Source organism: Asterias amurensis, chromosome 2, assembly GCF_032118995.1.
Source record: "Asterias amurensis chromosome 2, ASM3211899v1".
In the NCBI taxonomy this organism is placed as follows: Eukaryota; Metazoa; Echinodermata; class Asteroidea; order Forcipulatida; family Asteriidae; genus Asterias; species Asterias amurensis.
Window position 1 is genome coordinate 19,146,275 of NC_092649.1, and position 26,832 is coordinate 19,173,106.

The window sequence follows — 26,832 nt, forward strand, 5'->3', positions numbered from 1 at the left end:
AGGTTTGCAGTGGCACCATGTGTAAATCTCTTGTGAGTGGTGTTGGTTCTGAAAAGAAACGTTGGTTGACATCAAGTCTTATCTATATAAGAATTCCACCCGAGTTTATATGCCTGTGAATTTTCTTCACAGGACTCGGGGAAAGTACCGCGTATACAGTGCTAACACAGATCGCTGTATGGGTAAAAACCAATATTAATAAGTCTTATCTAACTTATACAGCAAAGTCCACTAGCCAACAGGGTAAGAATCTTGCTGATAACTTCTTCAGGTTGCAGCATTCTCCCTTACAGTGGTCCGCTGACTAAAGGCCAGTTAAAACACTTGAGGACCAGTCAAAAATCTCTCCAAGTGGTTCGGCTGACTAGTTCAGTGATGAAAAAATCCCAATTTCATTTGAAAACAAGACTTATGAAAAAGCTGGTCGATAAAAAAAAGCTAATGGACTAGTAAAAGGACAAGCTAACTGGTCATGTTGGCCAATCACCCAAAAAAGTAAGGGCAAATCATGGGTTGGTATTCCAAAACAACTTCAGTGCCCAACCAGCAATGACTTTTATCCAAATATTTAGTGTACCTTCTGTAAAGTCATCACGCAGGCAAAAATGTTCAGGCTAAAGCACACAGCTTTTAGAGACCTATCACTTGATCAATAAATGGCCTGTCCTAATATTCAGCGTACCTTCTTGAGGACATTAACTCCTTCATGAATGGGCTGAGGAAGGCCTGCAAGGGTGCTTCGATCACTGCATGGAAATGAGAAAATGAAGAGTCACAGGGAATGGTCACAATGCATGTCTAGTCTACTAAAAAACTACACCAAAATTCAAGGCCGCATAATAAAGGTACACTTTCTTTGATAAGAAATGCTGAAGAATGTTGGAAATAAAAAGAAATTCAATACACAAACCTCAACGAAAACTAACAGGGTACATTTGTTAATAGCCAGGGAGAAGTCAGGTTATCAGAAGAAAACAGTTTGGGGGTTGAACCAAGACAAACAAACAACCTCTGAATTAATGTGTCTGTGCTCTACCAACTGAGCTATCCAGCCCTATGTTTGCGGCCTACCTAGTTTGTCAGTATGTTGGTATGGGACTCCAGTCAAAAGCCATTAAACCTGTACCTGCCAAATAGCACACTAAGTAAACATTAAGTAATAAACTACTAGGGAAACTGACTGAGCCACTTAAAGATTATCATGCATGCATTCTACCAACTGAGCTATCTAGCCCTAAAGTAGACGGTCTCCCTATTTTGTCAATATCTGTGTTCGGGGTTGACAGTCCGAAGCCATTCAATCTGAAACTGTTGTGTACCCAAAAAAAAATTAAAGCAATCCCAAGAAAAACAGGTCCTTACCTTGGTACTTGAAAACCTACAAACTTTCTTCTGGTGTGGTCCAAAAAAATGTCCAAATCCTTTTGCCTGGAAAAAAACACACAAGTTTTTAATAGACCCAAACTTAACCTTTAATGATTAAAGAGCTGCTTAACCACAAAAGTAGCTAAGCTTAAGAAGATTATGCTTACCAGAATAAACTACCCACTAAACTACCATGTCGCATGAACAATTTGTGACTGATATCCTGCTCATTCCTGCTTAGCAAAAAATTTTTAAGCAATTATTTATGCTTACGCAGCTCTATGAAAATGTTGTAACAGTACAGACAAGTAAAAAGAATTTATGATAAAAATCTCAAGCCGGTTTTAGCCAGAATAAGGTTACCAGCTAAAGTACCATGTCACACCTACACATTTGTGACTGGTATTCTGCTCGTTTCTGCTTAGCAGACAATTGTTAAGCAATATTTTCTGCTTAAACAGCTCTATGAAAATGTCAACAGTCAATACAAAGTGATTAGACCTAATGATAAAAATCTGAAGCCGGTGTTCCAAGGAATTCCATCTGCCGGAGATTCTGTTCCCCTCATGTGAAATTAACGTGGAAGAAGCAGGATGATTCAAAAGAGAGCGCTATTAGAATTAGATTGTACACAGTTCGCCATATGGGGGGATCAAATCTCAGGGGGGCTGTACCTCCTGCCACACCCATTTCAGCTTTTAGCGTTCTAACTTCCCATACCGAACTTTTGGTGTCCACGGCAACTGTCTGTTCTCCCTCGGGGACGGTGGTGGCTGCGAGCCGTTCTCATCTTCCTCCTCACTCCCTCCGTTGAGCTGTTCCTCCTTGTTCTCTTCCTCCTTCCGGTCTGGATCCTCGGGCATCGGCTCGTCAATACCGTTCTGTTTGACGAGGCCCTGATTTTCGAGAAAAGAAATCACTCAAATTATTCTCACATAACTTGTTTTTTCTTTCTAGAGAAGCTGGATATTTTAACGAAAATGATGGTTTTTTAAAATGAGGAACGGACAAAAAAGTGAGCGTGAGATGAAATTGAAATGGTGATGTATGAATGGTGGTTTGAATGTTAAAGTAGAGGTGAATGATAAAAATGCAATGAATCAGGAGGACAAATAGTAAGATTGTCATAGTTTTGGTGTTACCCTTACACCGATATCAGGGTTTGCCCTTTAACTTTGTCAGTGACTAGCCAGCAGGACCAGTTAGCTTGTCAGTTTACTCGGGCCAAGTTCGCGCAAGGGTAACAAGTTCGCGCAAGGATAACAAGTTTGCGCAAGGATAACAAGTTTGTGCAAGGATAAATGGTTTAAGGCAGTGGACACTATTGGTAATTACTCAAAAGAATTATTAGCATAAAACCTTACTTGGTAACGAGTTATGGGGAGAGGTTAATAGTATAAAACATTGTGAGAAACGGCTTCCTCTGAAGTGACGTAGTTTTGGAGAGTGACGTAGTTTTGGAGAAAGAAGTAGTTTTCCACATATTTGATTTCGAGACCTCAGATTTAGAATTTGAGGTCACGAAATCAAGCATCCGAAAGCACACAACTTTGTGTGACCAGAGTGTTTATTCTTTCATTATTATCTTGCAACTTCGACGAAGGTTTGTTATTTTATGCATATGTTGAGACACACCAAGTGAGAGGACTGGTCTTTGACAATAACCATTGTGTCCATTGTCTTTAATGAGTGGTTGTTCAGTGACATACGTAGAGCATGTGCACAGAGGTTGAAGTGCAAACAACTCTTTACATGTCATCCCTGGGCGACCGGCAAATTAACGCATATTATCATTTTGTTATAACTGGTCCATTCTGCACTGTTGAAAAACAGGTGTTTGGTTACCAGCGATGCGACCATACTCCGGTAGGCTGGTGGCAAATAGTTGACCAACATAGACTTGACTAGATGAGTTTGGGCGATGTTAGTCAAACAATGGCCGACGATAGTCCTTGCGCGAACTTGGCCCTAGAATTTGAACTTTTCAGTGGTTTACAATTAGACAAATGATTTTGTGAGTGAAATGAAGTAAATGGGATGGGTAGATGGGTGTGAGAATGTGGGAAAGAGGGTAGGGTTTCAAGAAGGGTGGATGTTAAAGGAATTAGGGTATAGAATGGTAGGCTACAAGGGATACAGAATAAAGCCAAAGAATCTGTTGTTGAGCCCTTCTTGTATGAAGTTAGTCATTTTGATTCTAACAGTACAGTAGGGATGTGATGGGATTATGCCTTTGATGATGAGCATAGAATTTGCCACACAGTCAGAGTATGTCATGAGAAGAGATTTGGCTATACAGCAACCCTTCACCGATCTTGAACTCTTGGTGGCAGCAGACACGCCTCCATTACTGCGGTGGTACCTGGGGTTGTACTGCACTGTCTAGCGACAGGTTTAAGGGTTGCGCTACACGGCGATCATCTGATCAGTCACAGGTTATTGAACTTTTACTTTGCAAATCGCTCGTACAAAAGAACGCTGGTCAACTCGTACGGAAATTTTTCAGGGACAATCGCAGTGTCTGCTGCCACCAACAGTGCAAGATCGGTGAAGGATTGCTGTATAGGGCCATCACAAATTTGAATTTTGAACAAATATTTTTGAAACTTTGAAAAAATTGCTTGTCAGTGTTAGTCTACGTATATTTTTTCAAAATTCAAATCTACGATGGCCCTACAGCTAAATATCCTTTTCATGACATACTCCGTTTGTGTGCCAAGTTCAAGGGTTGTACCAGCAAAGGCACAATTCCTCAAATATGTCCCCTATCTGGCCCACTATTCAACCCTCATTACATTTTGACTCCCAAAATGGTGCATTGCATAGGCATATACAAAGTGCACTGAATGTGCAAGGCTTCTATGGGCTAATTTGTAAATGTTAAAAAAATCAACGCCAAAAGATATACGCCAACCAGAACAGCAAAAAATGGTTACCGGTTAAAAGCCAGGTAATGACTAGTGTATGAGGCTGGTTCCCTGACTAATTTCTTGCTTAGCAATCAAGATTTCTTAAGAAATATTTACAGCTCAGATATTTCAAATGAAAAATAAAAAAGGCAAGGAGTTATGTTATTCTGCGGAATGTTAAGAGTGCATGGTTTGATGCAAGCATGATATTAATGCATTCAGTGATTATTTGAAAAATGTTTACTTGAATTCAAGACTGGAGCTTTATTCTGGAAGGTGGCCTTTTTTATTTCAAAATTTATAAAGCCGGCTCATGAACATAAGATCTTTAGTGCAGTTTATTTTGCAAATTGGCAAAAATTTTCACGTATCGACCAAATTAATACGCAAACTTTCGCATGGAGAGAACCCAGACTAAAAGCACTGAGCCGACGATATGCGATTTTAAGTAACCAAGGCCACGCTAACAAACCAAAGTTTGCGCATATCAACCAAATACGCAAGCTTACGCATTGACAGAACCCTGACTGAGCCAACAATATGCCATTTTAAAGAACCAAGGCCACGCCAACGACAATAAAAGCCTCCAAGCTTGATAAAACATTGAATTCATATCTTCATGGCTATTATAACAAAACAATACTCACAAAATTGACCTGAAACCATTATATGATTGATGAAGAAAATGGTTAGTAATTTAGTCAATCTTTTTTTTGGTTCGTGTGAGGGTGTGAGGAACAAGTGGAGTCTAGGCAAGCAAATGATATAAGAACTATAAAGAGTGCACGAAAACAAATACTACATGTTTGTAGCTATCAAAACAGTTAAAGGAAATATTTTATATCATGACATTTGAAAAGAAATTGCCCTAGCAATCGTATTGTTTCTCTGTTTTAGACTAGACCGGATGTCTTTGAACACTTTAGATAACCTTGGGTTCCCTTGTACTTGTTTCAATGTCAGATGAAAGAAGCAAGATTATTGGTTTCCGTTGTGGTTTATTGCTTGATTTTTTAACCAAACATTTACATCCCATTAAGGTGATCTTCTTGCTGCCGCTCCCAAGGTTGTATCATAAACTTGGGTGTGATCCCTGGCTACACCGCAGCTAATAATTAAATGGATTCTGACTGGCACCCCAGGGAAAAAAAATATTGACAAAATAGGGATACTGCCAGCATAGGGCTATATGTAGATAGCTCAGTTGGTAGAGCACCGGCACGTTCATCTGGACCGCGCAGGTTCAAATCCTGCTCTAGTCAATTTGTCTTTGTTCACCCCAAATTTGATCAAGTCAATGATACAAAATAAATGATTTCCTTTAAGTTTTCATGGCCCAGCACCACCAACATGGGGCTAGATAGCTCAGTTGGTAGAGCGCCTGCATGTTAATCTGGAAGTTACCATCCCACTCTAGTCAAATTTTCTTTGTTATTCCTCATGTCAATGATACAAAATAAATTCTTTCCTTCAAGTGTTCATAGACCTTTTCGCAAATACTCATTGCGCAAGCGCCAACTGTTGAATGAGGTGCACGCTGGTCTAGCTAGCGATCAAAGTTGGGGCAGTTTTGGCGGTCGTTTAACCTATTCGGTTGACTTGGCCATTGATTAAACACTAACCAGTGACCGGAAAAAATATTAGTTACTGCCGCCAAAAGGCACCTCTGATCGCTAGCTAGACCAGCATGCACCTCGTTCCACGCCTAAAGCCCACGTAACAAATAACTATTTCGGTTGACTTGGCCGTTGGTTGAACACTATTATCAGTGACCGCCAAAACGCACCCTGATAGCTAGCTAGACCAGAATGCCAAAAGTGGGCGTACGGAGTATTTGCGATAAGGTCTACGGCCCAGCACCAAATAACGAAAGAAAAGAAACAAACTCGTTAAATGAAAAGACTGCATAGTAATCAAACTAGAGCAGGTTTCTCTTCAAATCTACAGCATTCTACTTCTCTCGTACATGGTGAAGGGGATGGGATGGAGAGATGGTTTTCAGATGGACGATGGGGTTCATGTGACGGACGAAACGTGGACGAAAATGGAGATGCCACAGCGAGAGTCAGAGTACATCATTCGCAGATAAAAATCGGTTAAAAAAGTGACCGGCCATTAACATATATAAGAGAGAGGGGAGAGAGAAATATGTAAGGATTGCAACGATTGCAAAAGTTATTGGTAGAACTTTGTTTTCTTCTTGCACATAATGAAACAAATGTTTATAAACTGCTCACAAAAAGTAAGGAAACTTTTTTCAATACAGTATATTTGTTATTATTTAATACTCTCTTTGTATATGGTATATATCAATGGAAAGCTGAACTGTTCCTCTTTAAAATGATACCACATTTGCAATGATAACATGTTGCTGAACTTGGCTACACGAATAATGAGGCAAAGTCAAAAATCAAATGTGCCAAAATTACCGTTGTCAGTGAATGGTCAATAGGTAATGCTCAATAATCGAACCGATCAAGCTTTTCAGAACCATTAATGGTTTACACGATGATTTGCACCAGTGAGCTCATCGGACACAATTAACCCTCATCTCATGAAAAACACCTTGTTTGATGGGAATTTGCAAGACGATATTCTACAGCCGAATGCAGTCCCATACTTGCAGACTCTTGGACCAAATGCCATATTTTAAGATGACAACGCTCGCCCCCATCGATCGCTACTGGTGACTGACTACCTGAAAAATGTTGGGGTGCACTGGATGGATTGGCCCGCTAACAGTCCATACCTGAATCCCATGGAACATCTGTGGGACCAGCTTGGCCTCACTGTCCGCGCCAGAACCACCAACACATCAACTGTGGCTGACCTAACCAGGTTCCTTAAGAATGGAACGCCATCCCTCTTTATAAGCGCATCACAAGACTTGTGTGCAGCATGAGAAGAAGGTGCCATGCTGTCATCAACGCCTTCGGATCATCCACTTGTTACTGAACTTTTTGTATCAATAAAGTGTGTTAAGATCAGTAAGTTGTCTTGCTCTATACCAAACTTCTTGTCTCAATAAAGTGGATTAAGATCAGTAAGTTGTCTTGCTTGTTTGAATTACAGTGTCAATTTGATTGTTCACACAGTAACACAAAATTGCTAATTTTGGCACATTTGATTTGTGACTTTGTCTCATTCTCATTAACGTGGTCAAGTCCAGCAACATGTAATCATTGCAACTGTGGTATCATTTTAAAAAGGAACAGTTCAGCTTTGCATTGATATATACCATATACAAAGATGGTATTAAATAATAACAAATATACTGGATTGAAAAAAGTTTCCTTACTTTTTGTGAGCAGTTTAGTACGACAAAATAAAATTCAAGAAATGTAGTCTTCAAGTGATGGTACAACATCCTCTTATAAAAAATAAGGGAATAACAGAGTTTAAAGCCAAACTGCTAGTGTCGTGGTCGTGCGATAGAGGACCGAGCCGAAGGTGAGGTTCTTTTATCAAACGGCCACGACCATGCAAGGTTTTAAACAGACGTTTAAGACGGTGTCACTACCCTTTTATGCCCATTCGTAAATACCCTTTTGATAAAAAGTGTGATAAAGTTTGAAAATATGTAAAACCAATCAAGAAAATTTTTGTTATCGGGCTCCGTTTTGCAAAGGGTAAAAATGGCATTGACGGTCAACTGTGTGTACATGCATGTACTAATAGTTTATTTTAACAATGAGTACTGGCGTATTGATTGCGCTCCGCATAAAAAAATAACGCCACATGTAAACGCCTATGTTTAAACACTTCTTACTGTATTTATGTTATCCGTTTAAACAACCCACGTGATGCCCTCTCAACCGATCAGAATGGATAACCTGTCCCTGGTATTTATGAATGAAATTTCTACAACTTGGTTTGTAAAACGATGTTATGTCCGAGAAACCGATGTTGTACCATCATATCAAATATACTGGGGCATACAAAACAACACAATTTAGGAGATCTAGCAGAGGGGAAAAAAGTTTTATCAAAAACTTTAGAAACTTTTATCAGTTCACTAATTTTGAAAAAAAAAAGAATCAAGGGTTTTCTTTCTAGTTCAACTCCATTTTTGTCTCCCTCCATTTTTCATGGCTAGATTTGTGACTGATTGTGATGGAAATAAATGAAATTAATACTGAACATTCTCAAGTAAATCATGTTGAATTTTGATAGATAAAAGCAAAGACAAATTATGATCGTTTTTATAACAAAAATTAATGAATGACTTTGAAAAACAGAAACTGCTCCAAAAGTTCAGTTTGTCAACATACAAATGTTTCTTTAAAAGGTATGGTCATAGATTGGTTTTGTTAACGTACTACTGATTTATCATCAAAATTATACAGCCACATGTGAAATTTTCAGCTGAAAAAAAAAGTCATGCTAATTTCACAAGAACGTTTAATCCATCCCATTTTAGTGAGCTGACACTGGGTACTGTCAAGCAGAAAATACTGCTAAACAATTTTCTGCTTAGGAGATATGAAAACTTGATACCAGTCAAACATGATACCAGTAGTTTGGCTCAAAACCTTATTGTGGTAAACGACATTTTGTTGCGCTTAGCTTTTTTTTGCGCTTAAGCAGCTCTATGAAATTCAGCCCACATCTCTGGCTGCTGCTATTGTGAACGGACACCAACCCTCAGAAATCTGAGAAACTTTTTTTTTTATCAACAAGTTTTTAGATGAAAACTTATTCAAACTATTCTAGTACTTCGAAAGGAATACTTTCCCAAAATAACATACCATCGGTCCATTTGGTTGGTAAGTTGTTTGCAACAGCTAAGTTTATTCTCTCAAAATAGTATACTGTAACTTTCACAGCTGTGCTTTCCAAGTCAGTTTTTTGGGGGGGTCATTCAGTTTGGGAGTTGTTAACCAATGTGTGACCAAACCTTTCAATAAACTATGTTTGATAAATTGGCATCATGCAAAAGATGTTAGCTGAATTCCTACAAATTAACTTCATGTTTATACATTCAAAGTCAAATAAATACAAAGAAATGAAAAATTGTTAATGAATAGAACACACACAAAAAAAGTACAGTGGAGCACCCAGCAACCTAGAAACACAGCAATTATTTCAGTTCCTTTAGTTTTTTTAGGATTATGAATAAGATTGCCATGCATTTCTTTGAGTAAATTTTGCTGTTTCTAAACGTCTTGGGGTTATAATCATATGTGGGGTGTCATGGCCTAGCGGATAAGAGCACCAAACTCAAACTCTTGTGTTTCTGTTCAGCTGAGGGTTGGTTTGAATCCAGTTTTCTTAACCAATCAGCTACGACACGCCACAAAGTAAAAATTTTAATTACAAACATAAACTAACTTGAAGAACATGCAATACATTGGTCATTCTGGGCCCAATTTCATAAAGCTGCAGAGAACACTTCTCAACAATTTTCTGTTAAGCAGGAATGAGCAGGATACCAGTCACAAATTGTAGTTGTGACAAGGAAGTTTGGCTGGTAACCTTTTGCTGGTAAGCCTAATTTGTTTATGCATAGCTACTGCTTGTGCTTAAGCAGCTCTATGAAACTGGGCCCTCGTTTGGAATCTAATCTAAAGTAGGAGGTTGTTGTGAAGGGGGCGGGGGCGGGGGCAGGGGGATAAGATGGGGGAGGGTGGACTTACCCTACGTGGCTGACCTCTTGGGCGTCTCTCCTGTAGCCCATCCCCCGTGGAGGCGGGAGGGGAGGATGCTCTCATCGTCTTGGTTACCTGGATGGTGTCTTCTTTGACTGGGTCGAGGTCTGCAGCTGCTCTGGCCTTTTGCTTCATCATCTTGTAGTCGTTCAGACCGCCGAGGGAGAACTGGAGAAGACAGGGGAAAATTAGGCGGTCATTTTAAGGGGGTCAACTTTGGAGGTCAATCTCGGTCAACTTTGTACTTCCTCTTGAGCTGAATTTCACAAGCACCGACGCCCGTTTCAGACAGGCACTACAGAGTCATTCCGAACCAACTTCTGAATCAAGAACATGAAAAGTTTGACGTCTCAGACAGTAAGGAGCGACTGGAGGCACTAGAAGTTGGAAGAGCGACTGTTACAGGCGTTCGGTATGACTCTGGAGTGCGTGGTTTCAGATGTTTTATTTTGTTAAGATAGCCTGTCTAAAACCAAAATATATTTAACATAAAAGTGTAACATAAGCAGTGAAGAGTAAATACATGAATACAGAGAGAGTCAGAAAGCACAAAGCAAAGAGCAAGGGGTAAACAATAAATAGGGACACAAAGGGAGGGGGGGCTGAAGGGGTGGGGCTGGTTTGACCACAAGAAGATGGAAACACAAGCAATATCAAGGGTGGGAAGAGGTGGAAAAAGAAAGCAATTAGTGAATGAAGCGCAGGCTAAAAAGGGTGGATAACTGTGGGGGAAAAGGAGAAGTCAAAGACAAAATGTTATTAGCAATTTCATTCTTGCAGGCCTGTATGCTTTGTTTTTGAAAGGGCAAGGACACCAAGGCATTTTTTCCTAAGTAAAGTGCACCCTATGAGGAAATTGTAAATTTCTACTGAAGCATTTGAAGGGCACAAAGGCAATGACCAGGGGAAATGGAGGCAAGCGCCCCGGTGACTCCGTGAAGTATCAGCCCTGCCTTCTTGGATGTTCTTGGGTGATAAAACTGAAACTTTGACTCACCAACATGGCTTTCCAGAGGAGCAAGAGAATCTTCTTGATCGGAAAGTGTGGGGCGTGGCCTCGGCAGAACTTTGTGGCCATATTGAAGAGAATGATTGCCAGGGAATCTTCCCCACAGATTGGTTGACCTAAAAATTATAAAGATCAAATTACTTCAATTCAAAACACATGACAATAATAATAATAATTAGAATATGAAACTTTTCATGGTGGAACTACGATATAGTAAGGTTTGCGGCAACACCATGTAATGGGTAATCTCTAAATGAGTTGGGGTGGTTCTCAAAATAGATGGTGTTACTGCAAACCTTAATAATAATAATTATATTAATAATAATACTCGGTTCTTATATAGCGGTTTATCACACCCCTAGGGACGTATATCAAAGCGCTCATTATTATTTCCTGCAAGGTGTGTGGAGCTAAATATTGAATTTTGAGACCTATATTCCTTTATAGCACCATGTAATGGTTTACAAGGTGCTGTGGCACAATTTGCTGCTGATCAGACAAAGAACACCGAGGCAATCCCCTTCTGTGCACTGGGCTCTTTTCAGCTCCTCTAATAGTTTTTCTTCTTGAGCTCCTTACCATGAGTGACTTTTTAGCCTCGTTTGGGGCAAACTTGCATACAAACAATAATAAAAATTATAAAAATTATCAAAGCTCCAGATATAATTCCCTATTTCTATACAATTTTCTGAACCAGGGTGTATAGAAAAACCAAAACATGAAAAAAAGAAAACAAGGTATGCAAAAAGTTCCAAACTCACCCAACTCTGCCTTGAAGATTTCTCGCTGCATCTTTTCCGGCTCTGTATCCTTCTCATTGTCCATTCTTAATGTCTCAACCATGATGTACAGCACACTGAGTATGACCCTGGAATCGGATCGGTAGAGGAGGCAGAGATAGGTTAGGGGAATAAAGGAACCATAACAACGTAGCTTAAAGACACTGGAAACTATTGTTTATTGTCAAACACCAGTCTTCTCACCGGGTGTATCTCAACATACATGTATGCATAAAATAACGAACCTGTGAAAACTAGAGCTCAATTGGTCGCCGAAGTTCTGAGATAATAATGAAAGAAAAAACACCCTTGTCAAACAAAGTTGTGTGCTTTCAGATGCTTGATTTTGAGACCTCAAAATCTGATTTCTCGGGGTCTCGAAATCAAAATCGCAGACAATTACTTCTTTCTCCAAACCGATGTCACTTCAGAGGGAGCCGTTTCTCACATGGTTTTTTACTACTAACAGCTCTCCATTACTCGTTACCAAGTACGGTTCTATGCTTACAATTATTTTGAGTAACTACCAATAGTGTCCACTGCCTTTAAGCATCCAAGGCCCAATTTCACAGAGCTCTGTAACAGCCAATTTTGGCTCACTGTACTATTTCCACGAAAAGGCATGCTAACCTTCCAGTGTTTACTACACGAAAATGAATGACGTAACAATACAAATCCATGGTGAACATGCAAAATGGGCACCTAATTTTCTTGCTAACCTGTGAAATATGTTTACACCTTGGCAATTTTGTATTGCTACAGTAAGCGCACAAATTTGTTTACCACTAAGCAGCGCTATTTAATTGGGCCCAGTTTATAACCAGCAGGGTCGAGGCCAAGTCAAACACAAGGCCACGACCATGCAAGGTTTTAAACATACCTTGAAAACTGAGTAAACCACTCTTTTATTGCTCTTCATAAATAACTGGGCTCAATTTCATAAAGCATGTAAGCACAAAAACTTGCTAATCACTTAGTGACGCTCAATGAGCTTCAACATTCAGTTTTGTGGATCTTAAGGTTTAAGATCAATTCCTTTACATAGCACCATGTAATGGTTTACAAAATGCTGTTGCACAATATGCAGCAAACCAAGGAAAACCAGGCGACCCCCATCTCTTTACAAAAAGTGCACTGAGTTATTTCATGTGCATTACACAACACACAGGACCCACGGCTTTACGTCCCATCCGAAGGACGCACTAATAATGTTTAAGTATCTTGCTCAAGGACACAAGTGTCACAACTGGTACTCAAAACCAACACTCTGCTGGATAGAAATATCAGAGCTTGAGTCCTGTGCTCTTTACTGCTCTGCCACAACACGCCATTAAGAGTTTTAGAAACTTGTGTTTGACACATAAAGTTATATATAAAAACTAGAGGGCGCACTGGTGATGCTATGTGCACAAATGCAACGGGACGGCAAGGAGATATGACCGCCATTTTTTAAGATGAACTTTGTACGTGCTATGCAACGCTGCTTTGTCAACTTAGAAAATTGCGCGCACACCTACCTTAAATCAGTGCTGTCTACAATAGACACAGCTGGTTTCCTCAGAGCAGTGGATGCTGCTGCGGAGTTCCTGCAGGAAAGGTACACAAGAAAATATAACTGATCTTAACTGCCTTAAAGGGGAAAGTATACTTTTGGCAATCACTCTTAAAATTAATGGCAAAAAAAAAAACGTGGGTTAGAAGTCTACAGCAGCTTTCGATGGTATAAAGCATTTTGAGGAAAATTCACTTTGAAGTAATGTGGTTTTATGTAAAAAGGTATCACTTTTTTATGCACCAAAATTTGAATCTGATAAGCGTTACTGTCAGTTGACGGACGTTGATGATGGCCAGTTCTTCAGGGCCACAAAAAGGTTTGTGCTGTTATTTATTATTCTCGCTAGTAAATTTGTGTTTGTATTTGTTCAACCCAAAATCATTTCAAAATTTACCCAGTCAGTTTCCCTTGCAGTTTATTAGACGATTTATGAAAAGAAAAAATTTTGGGGGTTTGACCCCTGGTTGTTCAACAGTTACAGGTTGGGCACCCACGAACAAAGATATTGATGAAAAAGGGAGACCGCAAACATTAAGGCTAATACCTAAATTGGTGGAGTGCCAGCACATAAAAGACACTGGACACTATTGGTAATTGTCAAAGACCAGTCTTCTCACTTTGTGTATCTCAACATATGCATAAAATAACAAACCTGTGAAAGTTTGAGCTCAATTGGTAGAGATAGCTAGAGGTTGCAAGGTAACTATGACACCCTTGTCACACGAATTTGTGTGCTTTCAGATGCTTTTAGAGGTCTCGAAATTAAATTTGTGGAAAATTACTTCTTTCTCTAAAACTATGTCACTTCAGTTTCTCACAATGTTTTGTACTATCAACCTCTCCCCTTCACTCAAGCAAGGTTTTATGCTAATAATTATTTCGAGTAATTACCAATACTATCCACTGCCTTTAATCTGGTGGTTGCAGGTTCAAGTCCAGCTCTAGTCAATGCTCCCTTTTCAATCCCAAATTTTTACTAGAAAATGAAATTCCTAAAGATGTCTTACTCTGCCTCCATGCTAAGGAGTTCCACAAAGGTAGTGAAGACGGAGCATTCATAGAGCAAGAAGCAGTTCTCCCTGGCTCGTTTTACTTGTTCATCTTCGCTGGAACACTCACTGAAACATCCTGAAAAACCCGAAAAAAGAAAGCCAAACATGAATTTGAAACTGGTAGATTTCTATTCTGGAGGATGATTGAATAAAAAGTGAAAGTAAAAGTAGTATCTGTGTGTTGGTTGGAGTGCTTGGCACCATTCTGATAGCACCGAGGAAACATCTAAACGAAATAGGGACAAATGTGAGGATAGATCAGTTACAGAGGGCTACGCATTTGGGAACAGCGAGGACGCTGAGAAAAACCCTTGTAATTTAAGGCTATGGGACGTAGCCTGACTCAAGGAGTTACCCGCACATGGGAAAATGTTATCTTTCGTTTGCATGCTTTGATAATATGAAATTATAACAACAGTAAAATAGAGCCTATAGTGCAGAATCTACATAAAATGGAGCCCCAGGCACTTCCCACAAACAATAAAAGTAAGAAGTTAAAAATGCTCATGTACAAATGAAACAATACTGAAGACAAAAACATTACTTTAAAAATACTGTAATATGTAAAATACCAGCACTGCCAATAACACATTCGGTTATAGAATGATTGTTTCATGGACAGGGGTCGAAATTGCCACTAGCCCGCTAGCCCTGGACTACCAGATTTACAGCCGGGCTACTGATTTTTCCAGTTTGATAGCCCGACGGGCTAGTGGAAAAATAATGCAAAAATCATCATCACAAACAATAAAGAACTATGTTATTGGTGTATTGTAAAGTTTGAGCCGTGACGCGAGACATAATGGGTCTTTCGGGCTCCAAAATCTTATCAGGGCTACTAAAAATTATTGGTCACTAGCCCTGCTGACTACCATGGAAATACACTTAATTTCGACCCCTGATGGACATCAGAAATCTACTCTCGGTGGTCTAGTGATAAGACATCTACTCTAGCAATGCAAAGGTAATGGGTTTAAACCCCACCATAGTGACTAACTTTGGTGGTTATTTTCACAGAAGTTGGAAAAGCACCGAGTGCAGTGCTTCACACACATCGGTGAAAGGGTAGAACCAAAATTTATAAGCTGTATAAGCTTTTCATAGGTAGATGTTGACTACTTATCATTGGTTTTCCAGTAAAAGAAACGAACGTACCTTGGGCTAGGTATAACAGCGCCCTCGCACTTTTCATCCTCTGCTCATGCTTTGCGCTTTCGATGCTGTTCAGTAGACGGAGAATGTGCATGTGCTGTCGGTCATGGCTGAGCTGTGACCACTTCTCGCTTACTGTAATAAAAATTACTGATAGATTAACCAACTCGCCCACTCCAAGGCAACGTGTCCCTTTAACGTTCGGCCTTTTGACAAGGTGACAAGAGCGTCATCATTGCCGAAGACTCAATGTTGCCACATTTACTTTAAACAATAATTGCATTTTCATAAAATCAAATGAATTCAAGTCAATTGTTAACTCTCAAGTCAAAGTCAAGTAAAATCGCAAGTCAGTGAAATGGGAGACTTGAGTCCAAGTCAACGACTTGTGTCAACAACACTGGTTTGCTGGTTTGGGAATCAGGTAGGGGAGGGGACTTATAAGGATAACTTACTGTATGAGTGGAAGTCCTCTTCAAAACATTTCTGACACAACGCAAACTCTGATTCTTCCGTGTAACTGTACAATTCTGTGCAGGGAACACAAAAGAGGATGACAAATTTAGTACAAATAGGGGAATTTAAAAAAAAAATTGATTGCACGTACATCAGCACTCAGCAGGAGTAATTAAAGAATACCCGGCAACACCAATAAGATTTCCTCAGAATGGTACTACTTGTGCAGGTACATTAAGCGATTGACCAACTTTATTTTAACGTGATATTATGTCAACAAGCTGCTAGATTTTAATGTTATTCTGCATTAAGCCGTGTTGTTCACATTGGACCTTTTCTGGGTTAAATTATTAAGCAAATGGGTAATTTGACCTGATGAAATCCAGTGTGAACAGCCCAGGAAAATTTCTACCCAGGTAAACAAACCCAATGTTGTACGTTGAAAATGTTAAGAAAACACTGTAACTGATTAAACAAATTTGCTAATGTTAAATAAAGTAGCAGAAAAACTTACCAGTTTATGTAGAATCATAGACAATCATTTTAAGATGTTAGTTCTAAAATAAATCATTAACATTTCACATATATAACTAATGGGAATTATTCTAAAAACAAGAGGTTGAAGGATGAGGGTAAACGTTTTACCAGCCACTGCAACTGTCAAGTTACTTGGCATTGTTGCACAAATATGCAGGTAGACTGGTGCTCTGTTTATGTTAATATTATAAATATGGCAAGGAATGTTGATCCAGTCTGCATACTTCCATCCTACAAAAAGTCATGTGAAAAAAACTGACTTTCACTATTTCACATGTATAATACAGGGCTGAAATGTCATCTATGAGAGGGCATGGCCATTTTCATTTTGCAAAGGGCACTTCCATTGGAAATCTACCGCCTATGGGAGTGCACTTTTGAAGGGCCACCAAGGCCAAGACCAGGGCCCAATTTCATAGAGCTGCTAAGCACAAAAATTTGCTTAGCATGAAATTTCTCTCTTGATAAAAACAGGATTACCAACAAAGTTTCTATTTGTTGCATATTGCTTGTTACTAGTAATCAGCTGTGGTTTGCTTATCCTGTAAATCACATGGAAATTTGGTTGGTAATCCTGTTGTTATCAAGGAAGAAATTTCATGTTAAGCACCTCTATGAAATTAGGCCCAGGGGGCACAGAGACCATGTCCTCTGTGACCTCCATGTAATTCCTGGTCTCCATGCACGTAACTCCAAACTATACAAATGTGTAATTCCTTCGTCCGAGGTTTTAGGAGGAGGGACCTGGAGGGCAATGGGTGAGGGGGAGGGGGTGGGGCGAGGGTTGGGTACGATCTAATTTATACAATCTCACCTGCTATTTCTTGTGTGTATTTGTTTGCATCGTTGTACTCAAAGTCCAAATCAGGACTATCATTCTGACTCTATAAAAAACAAGGAACAAAAATATATTCATTGAATTATCTTCAAATGTTTTTTTCCAAATTCAAACCCACCTCAAAACACATCTATTTCGGAAACAATAGCCTTCAAACTTTTGGTTGTCTTGTGTCGTTGTGTATTAGCAGAGTTCTTGTTTTTTTGCGCCAGGAGGGTCATCATTGACAGTCACAGCCATGGCGCACTAGAAATATTCAACATTATTATTATTAATATTATTATTAAATACAAAATAGAGCTGAAACGTTGTTATAATAGTGGCTTCTTATAATATAGAACTCAAACTCCATGACGCCCGGGGCGCTTCAGCATTCAGTATTTTTCCTGCACAGAGGTATGAAGAGCTATGTTTTGAAGTATGGGACTCCTTTATAAAAGCACCATGTAACAGTTTGCAGGTGCTGGGATGGCGTAATATGCAGCCAATTAAAGACTGGACACTGGACACTATTTGTAAGTGTCAAAGACTAGTCTTCACATACGCATAAAATAACAAACCTGTGAAAATTTTAGCTCAATCAGTCGTCGAAGTTGCGAGATATTAATGAAAGAAAAAACACCCTTGTTGCACCATGGTCACACGAATATGTGTGATTTCGAGACCTCAAACTCTAAATCTGGGGTCTCAAAATCAAATTTGTGGAAAATTACTTCACTTCAAAGGGAGCTGTTTCTTACAATGTTTTATACTATCAACCTCTCCCCAATACTCGTAATCAAGAAAGGTTTTATTATGATAATAATTATTTTGAGTAATTACCAATAGTGTCCACTGCCTTTAAACCCATTGGACACTTTCGGTAAACAGTATTGTCCAAGGCCCACACTTCCTGTATCACACCTTCTATATAAAATAACAAACCTGTGAAAATTTAGGCTCAGTCGGTCATCGGAGTCAGGAGAAAATAACGGGAAAACCCACCCTTGCTTCCGCACGTTTCGCCGTATCATGACATGTGTTTAAAATAAATCCGTAATTCTCGATATCGAGAATTGATATTGTTTTAATGTTTTCTCAAAAAGCAAAGCATTTCATGGAATAATATTTTAAGAGAAGTCTTTCACCTTTACGTTCTGCAAACCCTGTAAGTTATTTGTAAATCTGTGAACTTGTTTTCTTCTTTTCTGTACCGAAAGTGTCCAATGGCTTTAAACCAGGAACACCACGGCAATAACTGCACTGTTTTCTTTTACATGCATTACACAAAACACTGGACCTATGGCTTAACATTTTGTCCAAAGGACTCAGCAAAAATGTTAAGCGTCTTGCTAAATAACGACACAACCGGAACTCTTGAGTCTGGTGTTAACTTTTTGCTCTACCGTACCAGGACACACCATAGTTTTACACATGAATATCTGGTTAAACATTGACAATGACATTTTTTTTCAAAACATGTTGAACTGAAGACAAAATGCTGAATTTAACCACCGCATTAGACACAGTAATTGTGGCCCTGTATTCTGTACTACTTTTTGAAGTATAGAATTTGAAGGACCAAGTAGCGCCCCAGGCCAGGTAAACACTGTTTTCACAAACAAAAACAAAAAAGACAAAACATTGACAACAAATTTCAGACATTGTCAACAAATGTCAAAGTGGAGAGTTAAGTAATCTTATAATTCAACAACAACAAATAATATTAACGCTGAGTATTGACGGGAAGACCCAGTAACTGGGGCTCTGTGCTCATTTTAAATTTATTAATTTTGACACTTGCACTTGCCTACGAGATAAAAGTGTAATTGTAAATGTCAAATTGTTATATTATAGCCCACTTTACTGCACAGCCTGTGCCACTGGCTGCATGTCTGTGACAAGATATTGTGTGCAGGTTAGTGAACATAATTGTAAGTAATCAAGTATTTTGAGCAATGTGCTACCACAAGAAAGGGGATTCCATCCCACAAAAACAGCAAAGCCAAAGGTCATGAAGGACGAACAATAACAAATTTATCTATGCTCAAACAACGACGGCACAGTAAAATAAAAAAATATATCAATTTTTAAACCAAATAATTCATCTTGACAATTCAACAAGTATATTGACAGTTTTCTATTGATTATGGTCACTCAAATTCATACATGCAGAAAAGAGTAGGGTAGTGGGGCGAACCATGGAATGGATGAACGAAAAGTGAAGCACAGGAAGCTGGGAAGGAACTCGCTGGATGAAAGGACTGTCGACTGTCAAAACGAAAACAAATGAAAGGGAATTTGTCTTGCTGTTCAGCTTCAGACTCATTGGGAAATATTTGCATCATACTCTTTGGAATCTAGTGAATAACTTACATCTGAATCTCTCCTTTGTCGACGGAGAAGTTCTCGCAGTTTGGGCAGACCGCCGCCTCTTTTTGCTGCCAAACCTCCGGCCATCTGAACCTCCATTATCCAAATATGACGTCATTCACCGCATGAAGCCCAAATTATGTACGGAAGGCAATGGTGAACTGGCCAAATTTTGTGCGCTTTAAAAAGCAAGTTTGGGCGTAAATGAAATATGTAAAGCGCCACCAAGCGACGTGCATTTATTCAGTTTATTTTTTGTAGTATGTCGTCTGCTACATGTCGTCTGCTACAACAAAAAGTTGTTTTTTTGAAAAAGGGCACTGGACATTTGATTTTATTCAAAAATTACAAAAAGGAAGGTTTCAAATTCTTACTTGTTGGGAGTGTGGGGGGGGGGGGGGGTTAATTTGTTTAGATAATCCCAACAAGGGAACTTGGCAGACTCCCACAAAGAACGTCAAGCTGGCAACAGCCAAAACCTCATGCAAACATTGGTTTTATGCCTATGGTTATGAATAGCACAAACAGAAATTGAGATTCCATAACTAGACAAGAATACATATTCTAGTCGTTGTGAAGTCAGTGGTTAGCTTGGTAGCTTGTGATTGCAAGTCCTGCAGTCTAACCACTTGACCACGTTGACCTTTGATACTTGCAGACTCAAATATCTTTACAACTTTCTTGTAAGTTCTACTCCTACCATGTAATGGCAGGCCTGTATGCTCCAAGGGCACCAAGACATCCATCTTTGTTGCCGGGCACCTACTTACAAGGAAAATTGTAAATTTCTACTGGAGCATTTCAAGGGCACCAAGGCAATGACCAAGGGGAATGGAGACAAACGCTTCAGTTGCCTCCGTTAAGTATCAGGGCCCAATTTCATTGAGCTACTTAGCACAACAATTTGCTTAGCATGAAACTTCTTCCTTGATAAAAACAGGATTACCAACCAAGTTACTATTTCTTGTATATTGCTTGTTACTGGTATTCAGCTGTTGTTTGCTTATCCTGTAAATCACGTGGAAATTTGGTTGGTAATCCTGTTTTTATCAAAAGCAAAAATTTCATGCTTAGCAAATTTGTTGTGCTAACCAGCTCTATGAAATTGGGCCCGGGCCTGTAGTGGAAATAAAGGGAGCAATCTATGACATACATGCAACTGCACTGGCCCACTATGGGTTCAAATCACTTTGGGTGAATTATATACCAATTTTCCCTTACAAAATGTTGGTTGTTTGAATTTGTGAATGACCTGTGTTATACGGCTGGCTGTGTCACGTAGATTTTACGTCTTCTATTTTTTATACAACTCTGTGACTCCTCCATACATAATACAATTCAGACAAATTCTGCAAAATACCTGTCAACAAATGAAACAAACAATTAAACAATTAAACTAATGAATAAACTAAAGAAACAGTCCGATCTAGTCAGAATTTCATTTTACATGCATTCATGCTTTAATATTGCTTATAAAAATATCAATGGCATGTTCAAGTAAAATTTAAGACAACAGATCAATTATTGGAATATCTTTCAGGAAAATGACCATAAGTTTATAGTATGAATGCAGCCCCCCCCCAATATTCTTACCTTCCCATAATCTTCAGTAAACAAACAATTTAAAGTCACCTGGAAATAGAATATTTTTTCTTTCAAACATAAGAGGATATGCTTACGAACAATAAAACAATTTTGTTAGAAATTGTTTGTCATGATTTATATGTTTAAAATATATATAAAGTTATTTGGGGGCTGACTCCGCCTACCCCTTTTGTGACGTCAATCGAGGCAGACTTTGCCTGCAATGCGTATAGTAAACACACGGGCAAAGTACATGTACGTCCAAGTCGTGAGTTGGTACATTTCAAAAAGTGTTTTTCTGCATTCAGCAGCACCTGGTCGGCATTGAAACGTTTTTTTGAAACGTACAAACTCACGACTTGGTCCGTACATGTACTTTGCAATTGTGTTTACTCTACGCATTACAGGCAAAGTCTGCCTTGATTTACGTCATGAACAGCGCCCTCTCGGGTCGGGGTCTACTCTTAAATTTGTAAATAACATAAGAACTGATTTTTTAAAACCTTAGTTAACTGTTTATTCACATTCCACTCATCAAAACTGTTTATTTGTGACAAAAGCTTTATTTTGAAAAAATACCACTTCCAGGTGACTTTAAACAAAAGTTGTGATACCATATAGCTTCATATTTCACTAAAGTGACAAAAATCCTCAATAAAAAATCTAGCATTCACATTATTGATAATCTATTCCAAATCATTGTTAAAATTGGAACTGTGGCCTGTGAAATATTTCCGTATTACACTTTAAAAAATACCTCTTTATACAGTTTTAAAAACATATACTTTAGGAATGGCTAATGAACCTAACAGAGTCTTTCTCAAATGCTTAAAGAGTAATTGTGACTTTTAATCATGCAAAATGTGATTAAGCTTTTACCTTCCACAAAACAAATTCTTAAAAGAACTTCTCTGAATAATAGGGATTAAAATGTATATTTGTACTAAAATATAAAAGATTGCAAACGATACCATATTTCTATCAAACCCAAACAAGCATTTTACCAATGTGTAAATTATAACTGAAACAACTTAAACTCATGCAAAAAGCAGCTTTTAAAATGTGCAAATAAATAGCAAGGTGTGAACATTCAAATCATACTAAAATATGTAATTTCAGAGTTAAAAGAAAAACCAATTATATAAAAAAAAGAGTACATGATCCAACCCCACATTAAGTTTTAAAAAAAAAGGAATGAACTGGGCCGAATTTCATGGCTCTGCTTACTCCCAAATTCTGTGCTTACAATCAGCATTCTGTGCAAGGGCTGAGTTTCTGCGCTAGCTGTGTAAGCGAAGAATGCCTAGCAGCGTGGAGTACACACACGCATAAGCAAAGTTCTCTGCTAACCCGTGAAATGTCGAGGTGTCGTAGCCGAGCGGTAAAAGCACTGCCACCGAACTCAAGCTCTGACCTATTCAAGGGAGCGTGGGTTCGGGAGTCGTGACACTTGTGTCCTTAAGCAAGACGCTTAACCACTGCTTCATGCTTCGGATGGAACGTAAAGCTGTAGGTTGTTATGTATAACAACTATCAATGCACGTACAAGACCCCAGTACACACTTATCGCAAAGAGAAGGGGTTTGTCCTGGTGTGTCTGGCAGTGCGACTATCTTCAATTATGAAGGCTGCACTAGAAGAAAGAAGAAGAAGAAGAAGAAGAAATATGCTTGAGCTAAGGGCGGAATTCCCTGCTTCTGTAAGCGCCAATTTGCTTACGGTAAACTGAGCCATGAACTCGGACCCTGCTACCAATTTAGTTACCAATTTAACTACATTCAACGTTCACCTTGGTCCAGAATTCAAACCAAAGAAGAAGAATTTCCTGTCTCTACAGTATGACAGTTATGTTGTTTTTTGATGGTTGACAGAATTTTGTTAAATCGTCAGTATTGCATTTATGTTGTGAGAAACTAGAAAAATCCATGCAGCTGAAATTACATACAAATCTACAAAGAAATATATAACCAAAAACTTGATACCTGTAAACCAGAATTTAAATTAGTTAAATATACAAATCATAAAAAATAAAACATGCATTTCTGGTCTTTTGACCCAAACATAACCTCATTCGAACCGCTATTATTGCACTTAATGGTAAAGCCAAAAGGTAATATCGAACAAAATTAAACAGAGTGGTGCTCATTAAATACACAGGCACAAAATTTGAACATGAGCAACTGACACAATTCAATAATTTGTCCTCATATTCCACATGAATTATCTCTGAGTTAATGGCAGAGTACCATATTGGTAATTACTCAAAATAGTTATAAGCATAAAACCTTACTTGGTAACGAGTAATGGGGAGCTGTTGATAGTATAAAACATTGTGAGAAATGGCTCCCTCTGAAGTAACGTAGTTTTTGAGTAGTGTTGGTTCTGAAAACAACTGATAGTTGACAACTCAATGTTTTGATCAGTAGGGCCTATGCTCTAATCGAAACCAATCTATGACCCTACCTTTAAAGGCAGAGTACACTATTGGTAATTACTCAAAATAATTATTAGCATTAAACCTGACTTGGTAAGGAGTAATGAGGAGAGGTTGATAATACAAAACATTGTGAGAAACTGCTCCCTCTGAAGTGACATGGTTTTCGAAAAAGAAGTAATTTCCCACTAATTTGGTTTAGAGACCTCAGAATGAGATTTTGAGGTCTCGAAATCAAGCATCTGAAAGCACACAACTTCGTGTGACAGGGTGTATTTTCTTTCATAATTATCTCGCAACTTGGCCGAACAATTGAGCTCAAATTTTCATAGGTTTGTTATTTAATGCATGTGTTGAGGTACACCAAGTGAGAAGACTGGTCTTTGACAATTACCAAAAGTGTCCAGTGTCTTGAAGAAAAACTTTTAACATCTGGAAACAAACAGACAGTTTTTATCCACTATACTCAGTATTCATGCATCTTTTGTTTAGTATCAAATACACCACCAAAAAATACCACCCAATAAGACCCCAAAATCTTCACACTTTTTCCTTCAGTTGCATATTTCTAAAAAATAACAATAATTTTGAGGCTTCAGATTAAAAATTTACAATGTCTTAATTAATTTTATGGTATATACATCTCTTGGGAATTAATACAAATGGTAGACAACTTTCTTTTTAAGAAATGGGGAGAGTTTCATTGTGGGCCCAATGTCATTGAGCTGCCTAAGCACAAAAAGGAGCTTAGCATAACAAAATTATGCTTACCAGAATAAGGTTACCAGACAAAGTATCATGTGACATGTACAATTTCTGACTGGTAGCCTGATTATTTCTGCTAAGCAATATTTTCAATTAAGCAGTTCTACAAAATTGGGCCCTGTTCATAGGAAGACATGTTACAGACCAGCAGTCAGCTCTGTATTATACCTTGCATACTAACAATATAAACACATTAAATTTTGAAAAGGGACCAGACTCTTTTTAGTGTTGTTGTTTAATGAGAGCTTCTTAAGCACAAAAAGTAAATTCCTGGTAAGCACAAGACAGTTTTTCTTTACATGATACCACAACCAGCCAAAATAGCATGTCACATGTACCATTTCTGGCTGGTGCCCTGCATATTTTTGCAAAAAATTTGTTAAGCAATGTCTGCTTATAAGCAGCTCAATGAAATCGGGCCCAGCAGCCAACTTAACAAAACAAAGGATTAATCCTATCTCGAGTAAGGACGAGTAACTCGTTCTAACTTAGGATGGGTTCAATTGGTCGTAACGTCTATGGATACGGAACTTAACTCATCCTACATGTACAAGTCCTAGGACTACATTAACCCTAAGTTAGGAAGATTTTGTGAAATTGACGGCTGGTTGGTTACATTATAGCTTCACTGCAATCATGTAGATTTTCAAATTTTGTTCCTGAGAACATGGAAAGATTGGTTGTTTTTCAGGGGACCTTTCTGCAGAAATCAGGGAAAGTTGTTTGGCTCCGAACAGCTCTCACTTCACTCCCTGGGTAGACATTTCCAAGAAACGCTTGGCGGACAAAAAAAGTCACATTCTCCTGTCTTGTGTCCTCTTTGGATACAGCTACAAAACGCTCGGCCGGAGTTTTTAAAACTATTTTACAAATAATAGCACCCTGTTGTGAAGCTCTTCAAAACTCTGTTTTACAACGTCTGAAAGCAAAAGAGTTTTATACATGTTAATTTCTAACACCTTGACAAAATATTGATTGCGGACTATCACAATGACTGAATTTTTAAAGCAAAAGCAAACAGAAAAGGTGTTAGTAATATGGCAACAATTGCAAACTTATTTCTTTAAGATTTGTGGTCACATCCTGAGCGTAAAAATGGCAACATTTTTGTCAAACACAAAATTACTTTAATTTCATCGTGAACACCAAAAAATGTTGAGCCTTTAATGTTAAAAATGGCTACGGTCCAATAGACTGATCCACTGAGCTCCGCTCCATTGCGTATTGACCAATCACAACGCAACGAAGGTCTGACAAATAAGGTCTGACATGCGTGCGCATATCTTGGTGCGCGCGCATAGTTGTGCAGAAAGGGCATTGGAGAGCCCCACGTGTTCTTGCTCATACATGCGTCGTGGGCGGAGCCTACTGGATCGGTCTATTAGTCGGCACCAGGCAGCTTCGCGCGAGAGCAGTGATTTTGTGGAAACCTGAATTATTACAACGCCATCACGACTCAACTATCTCACCGTGGCAAACCATTAACAACTTGTCCACACGTCAAATCAATGCAGAGCACTCTCCATCAAGGGGAACTTTAAAGGCAGTGGACACTATTGGTAATTGTCAAAGACTAGCCTTCACAGTTAGTGTATCTCAACATACGCATAAAATAACAAACCTGTGAAGATTTGAGCTCAATTGGTCGTCGAACTTGCGAGATAATAATGAAAGAAAAAACACCCTTGTTACACGAAGTTATGTGCGTTTAGATGGTTGATTTCAAGACCTCATGTTCTAAACTTGAGGTCTTGAAATCAAATTCGTGGAAAATTACTTGTTTCTCGAAAACTATGGCACTTCAGAGAGAGCTGTTTCTCACAATGTTTTATACCATCAACCTCTCCCCATTACTCGTTACCAAGGAAGGTTTTGTGCTAATAATTATTTTGAGTAATTACCAATAGTGTCCACTGCCTTTATGAGCAAGTTCGAGTGCGAGCTTTTTAGTCGACCTGTGATTGACCACTGACTAGCAATGTTCATGCGCAGTGAACATACTTACAGGAACAACTCGTTTGGAAGTCTAGTCAACCACCGATATAGTTTTTAACACTCCATTGCCTTCCACCTTTGTGCTGTAGTGTCACTGGTGCCCTTCTGAACTTTACACATTTTAGCCTGGAACAGGCTATCTGGACCATGGAAGGAACCATTGTCATGAGGCCACTTCCAAATGGTCGACCACAGTAGTCAACCAATGGTCGACCAGCCTGGGTTCGAGGCAAAAAATTGGTATTCAACACTGCATTGCCTTCCGTGTTTTCCCTCTTATACCACTGGTTCCCCTCTGCGCTTTACACATGTAAGCATGGAACAGGCTATCGGGACCATGGAAGGAACCATGGTCCAGAGGCTGGTTCAAAATGGTTGACCACAGTAGTCAACCAATGGTCA

The 26,832-nt window shown here is 38.9% G+C and overlaps 2 protein-coding genes across 4 annotated transcripts in view; both read right to left on the bottom strand.

Annotated features, from left to right (window-relative positions):
- The window catches only part of LOC139954406 (striatin-interacting protein 1-like), a 31,222-nt gene extending 11,471 nt beyond the window's left edge, over nucleotides 1-19,751 (bottom strand). Inside the window, exons 1-12 of one of the 2 annotated variants that reach the window (XM_071954198.1) lie at nucleotides 19,656-19,751; nucleotides 17,277-17,346; nucleotides 15,925-15,999; nucleotides 15,473-15,604; nucleotides 14,273-14,393; nucleotides 13,228-13,296; nucleotides 11,693-11,799; nucleotides 10,920-11,047; nucleotides 9,911-10,090; nucleotides 2,086-2,261; nucleotides 1,363-1,428; nucleotides 683-746 (exon numbers count right to left, since the gene is read on the bottom strand). In XM_071954198.1, the coding sequence (XP_071810299.1) occupies nucleotides 683-746; nucleotides 1,363-1,428; nucleotides 2,086-2,261; nucleotides 9,911-10,090; nucleotides 10,920-11,047; nucleotides 11,693-11,799; nucleotides 13,228-13,296; nucleotides 14,273-14,393; nucleotides 15,473-15,604; nucleotides 15,925-15,999; nucleotides 17,277-17,346; nucleotides 19,656-19,751 (1,284 nt within the window). The remainder of the gene's footprint in view (nucleotides 1-682; nucleotides 747-1,362; nucleotides 1,429-2,085; nucleotides 2,262-9,910; nucleotides 10,091-10,919; nucleotides 11,048-11,692; nucleotides 11,800-13,227; nucleotides 13,297-14,272; nucleotides 14,394-15,472; nucleotides 15,605-15,924; nucleotides 16,000-17,276; nucleotides 17,347-19,655) is intronic. The other variant, XM_071954199.1, reaches the window with a different exon arrangement.
- Nucleotides 19,752-21,124: 1,373 nt separating this feature from the next.
- The window catches only part of LOC139952293 (stabilin-2-like), a 90,231-nt gene continuing 84,523 nt past the window's right edge, over nucleotides 21,125-26,832 (bottom strand). For both annotated transcript variants that reach the window (XM_071951391.1, XM_071951382.1), the window contains one exon: nucleotides 21,125-25,354. In XM_071951391.1, the coding sequence (XP_071807492.1) occupies nucleotides 25,346-25,354 (9 nt within the window). In that variant the 3' untranslated portion in view covers nucleotides 21,125-25,345. The remainder of the gene's footprint in view (nucleotides 25,355-26,832) is intronic.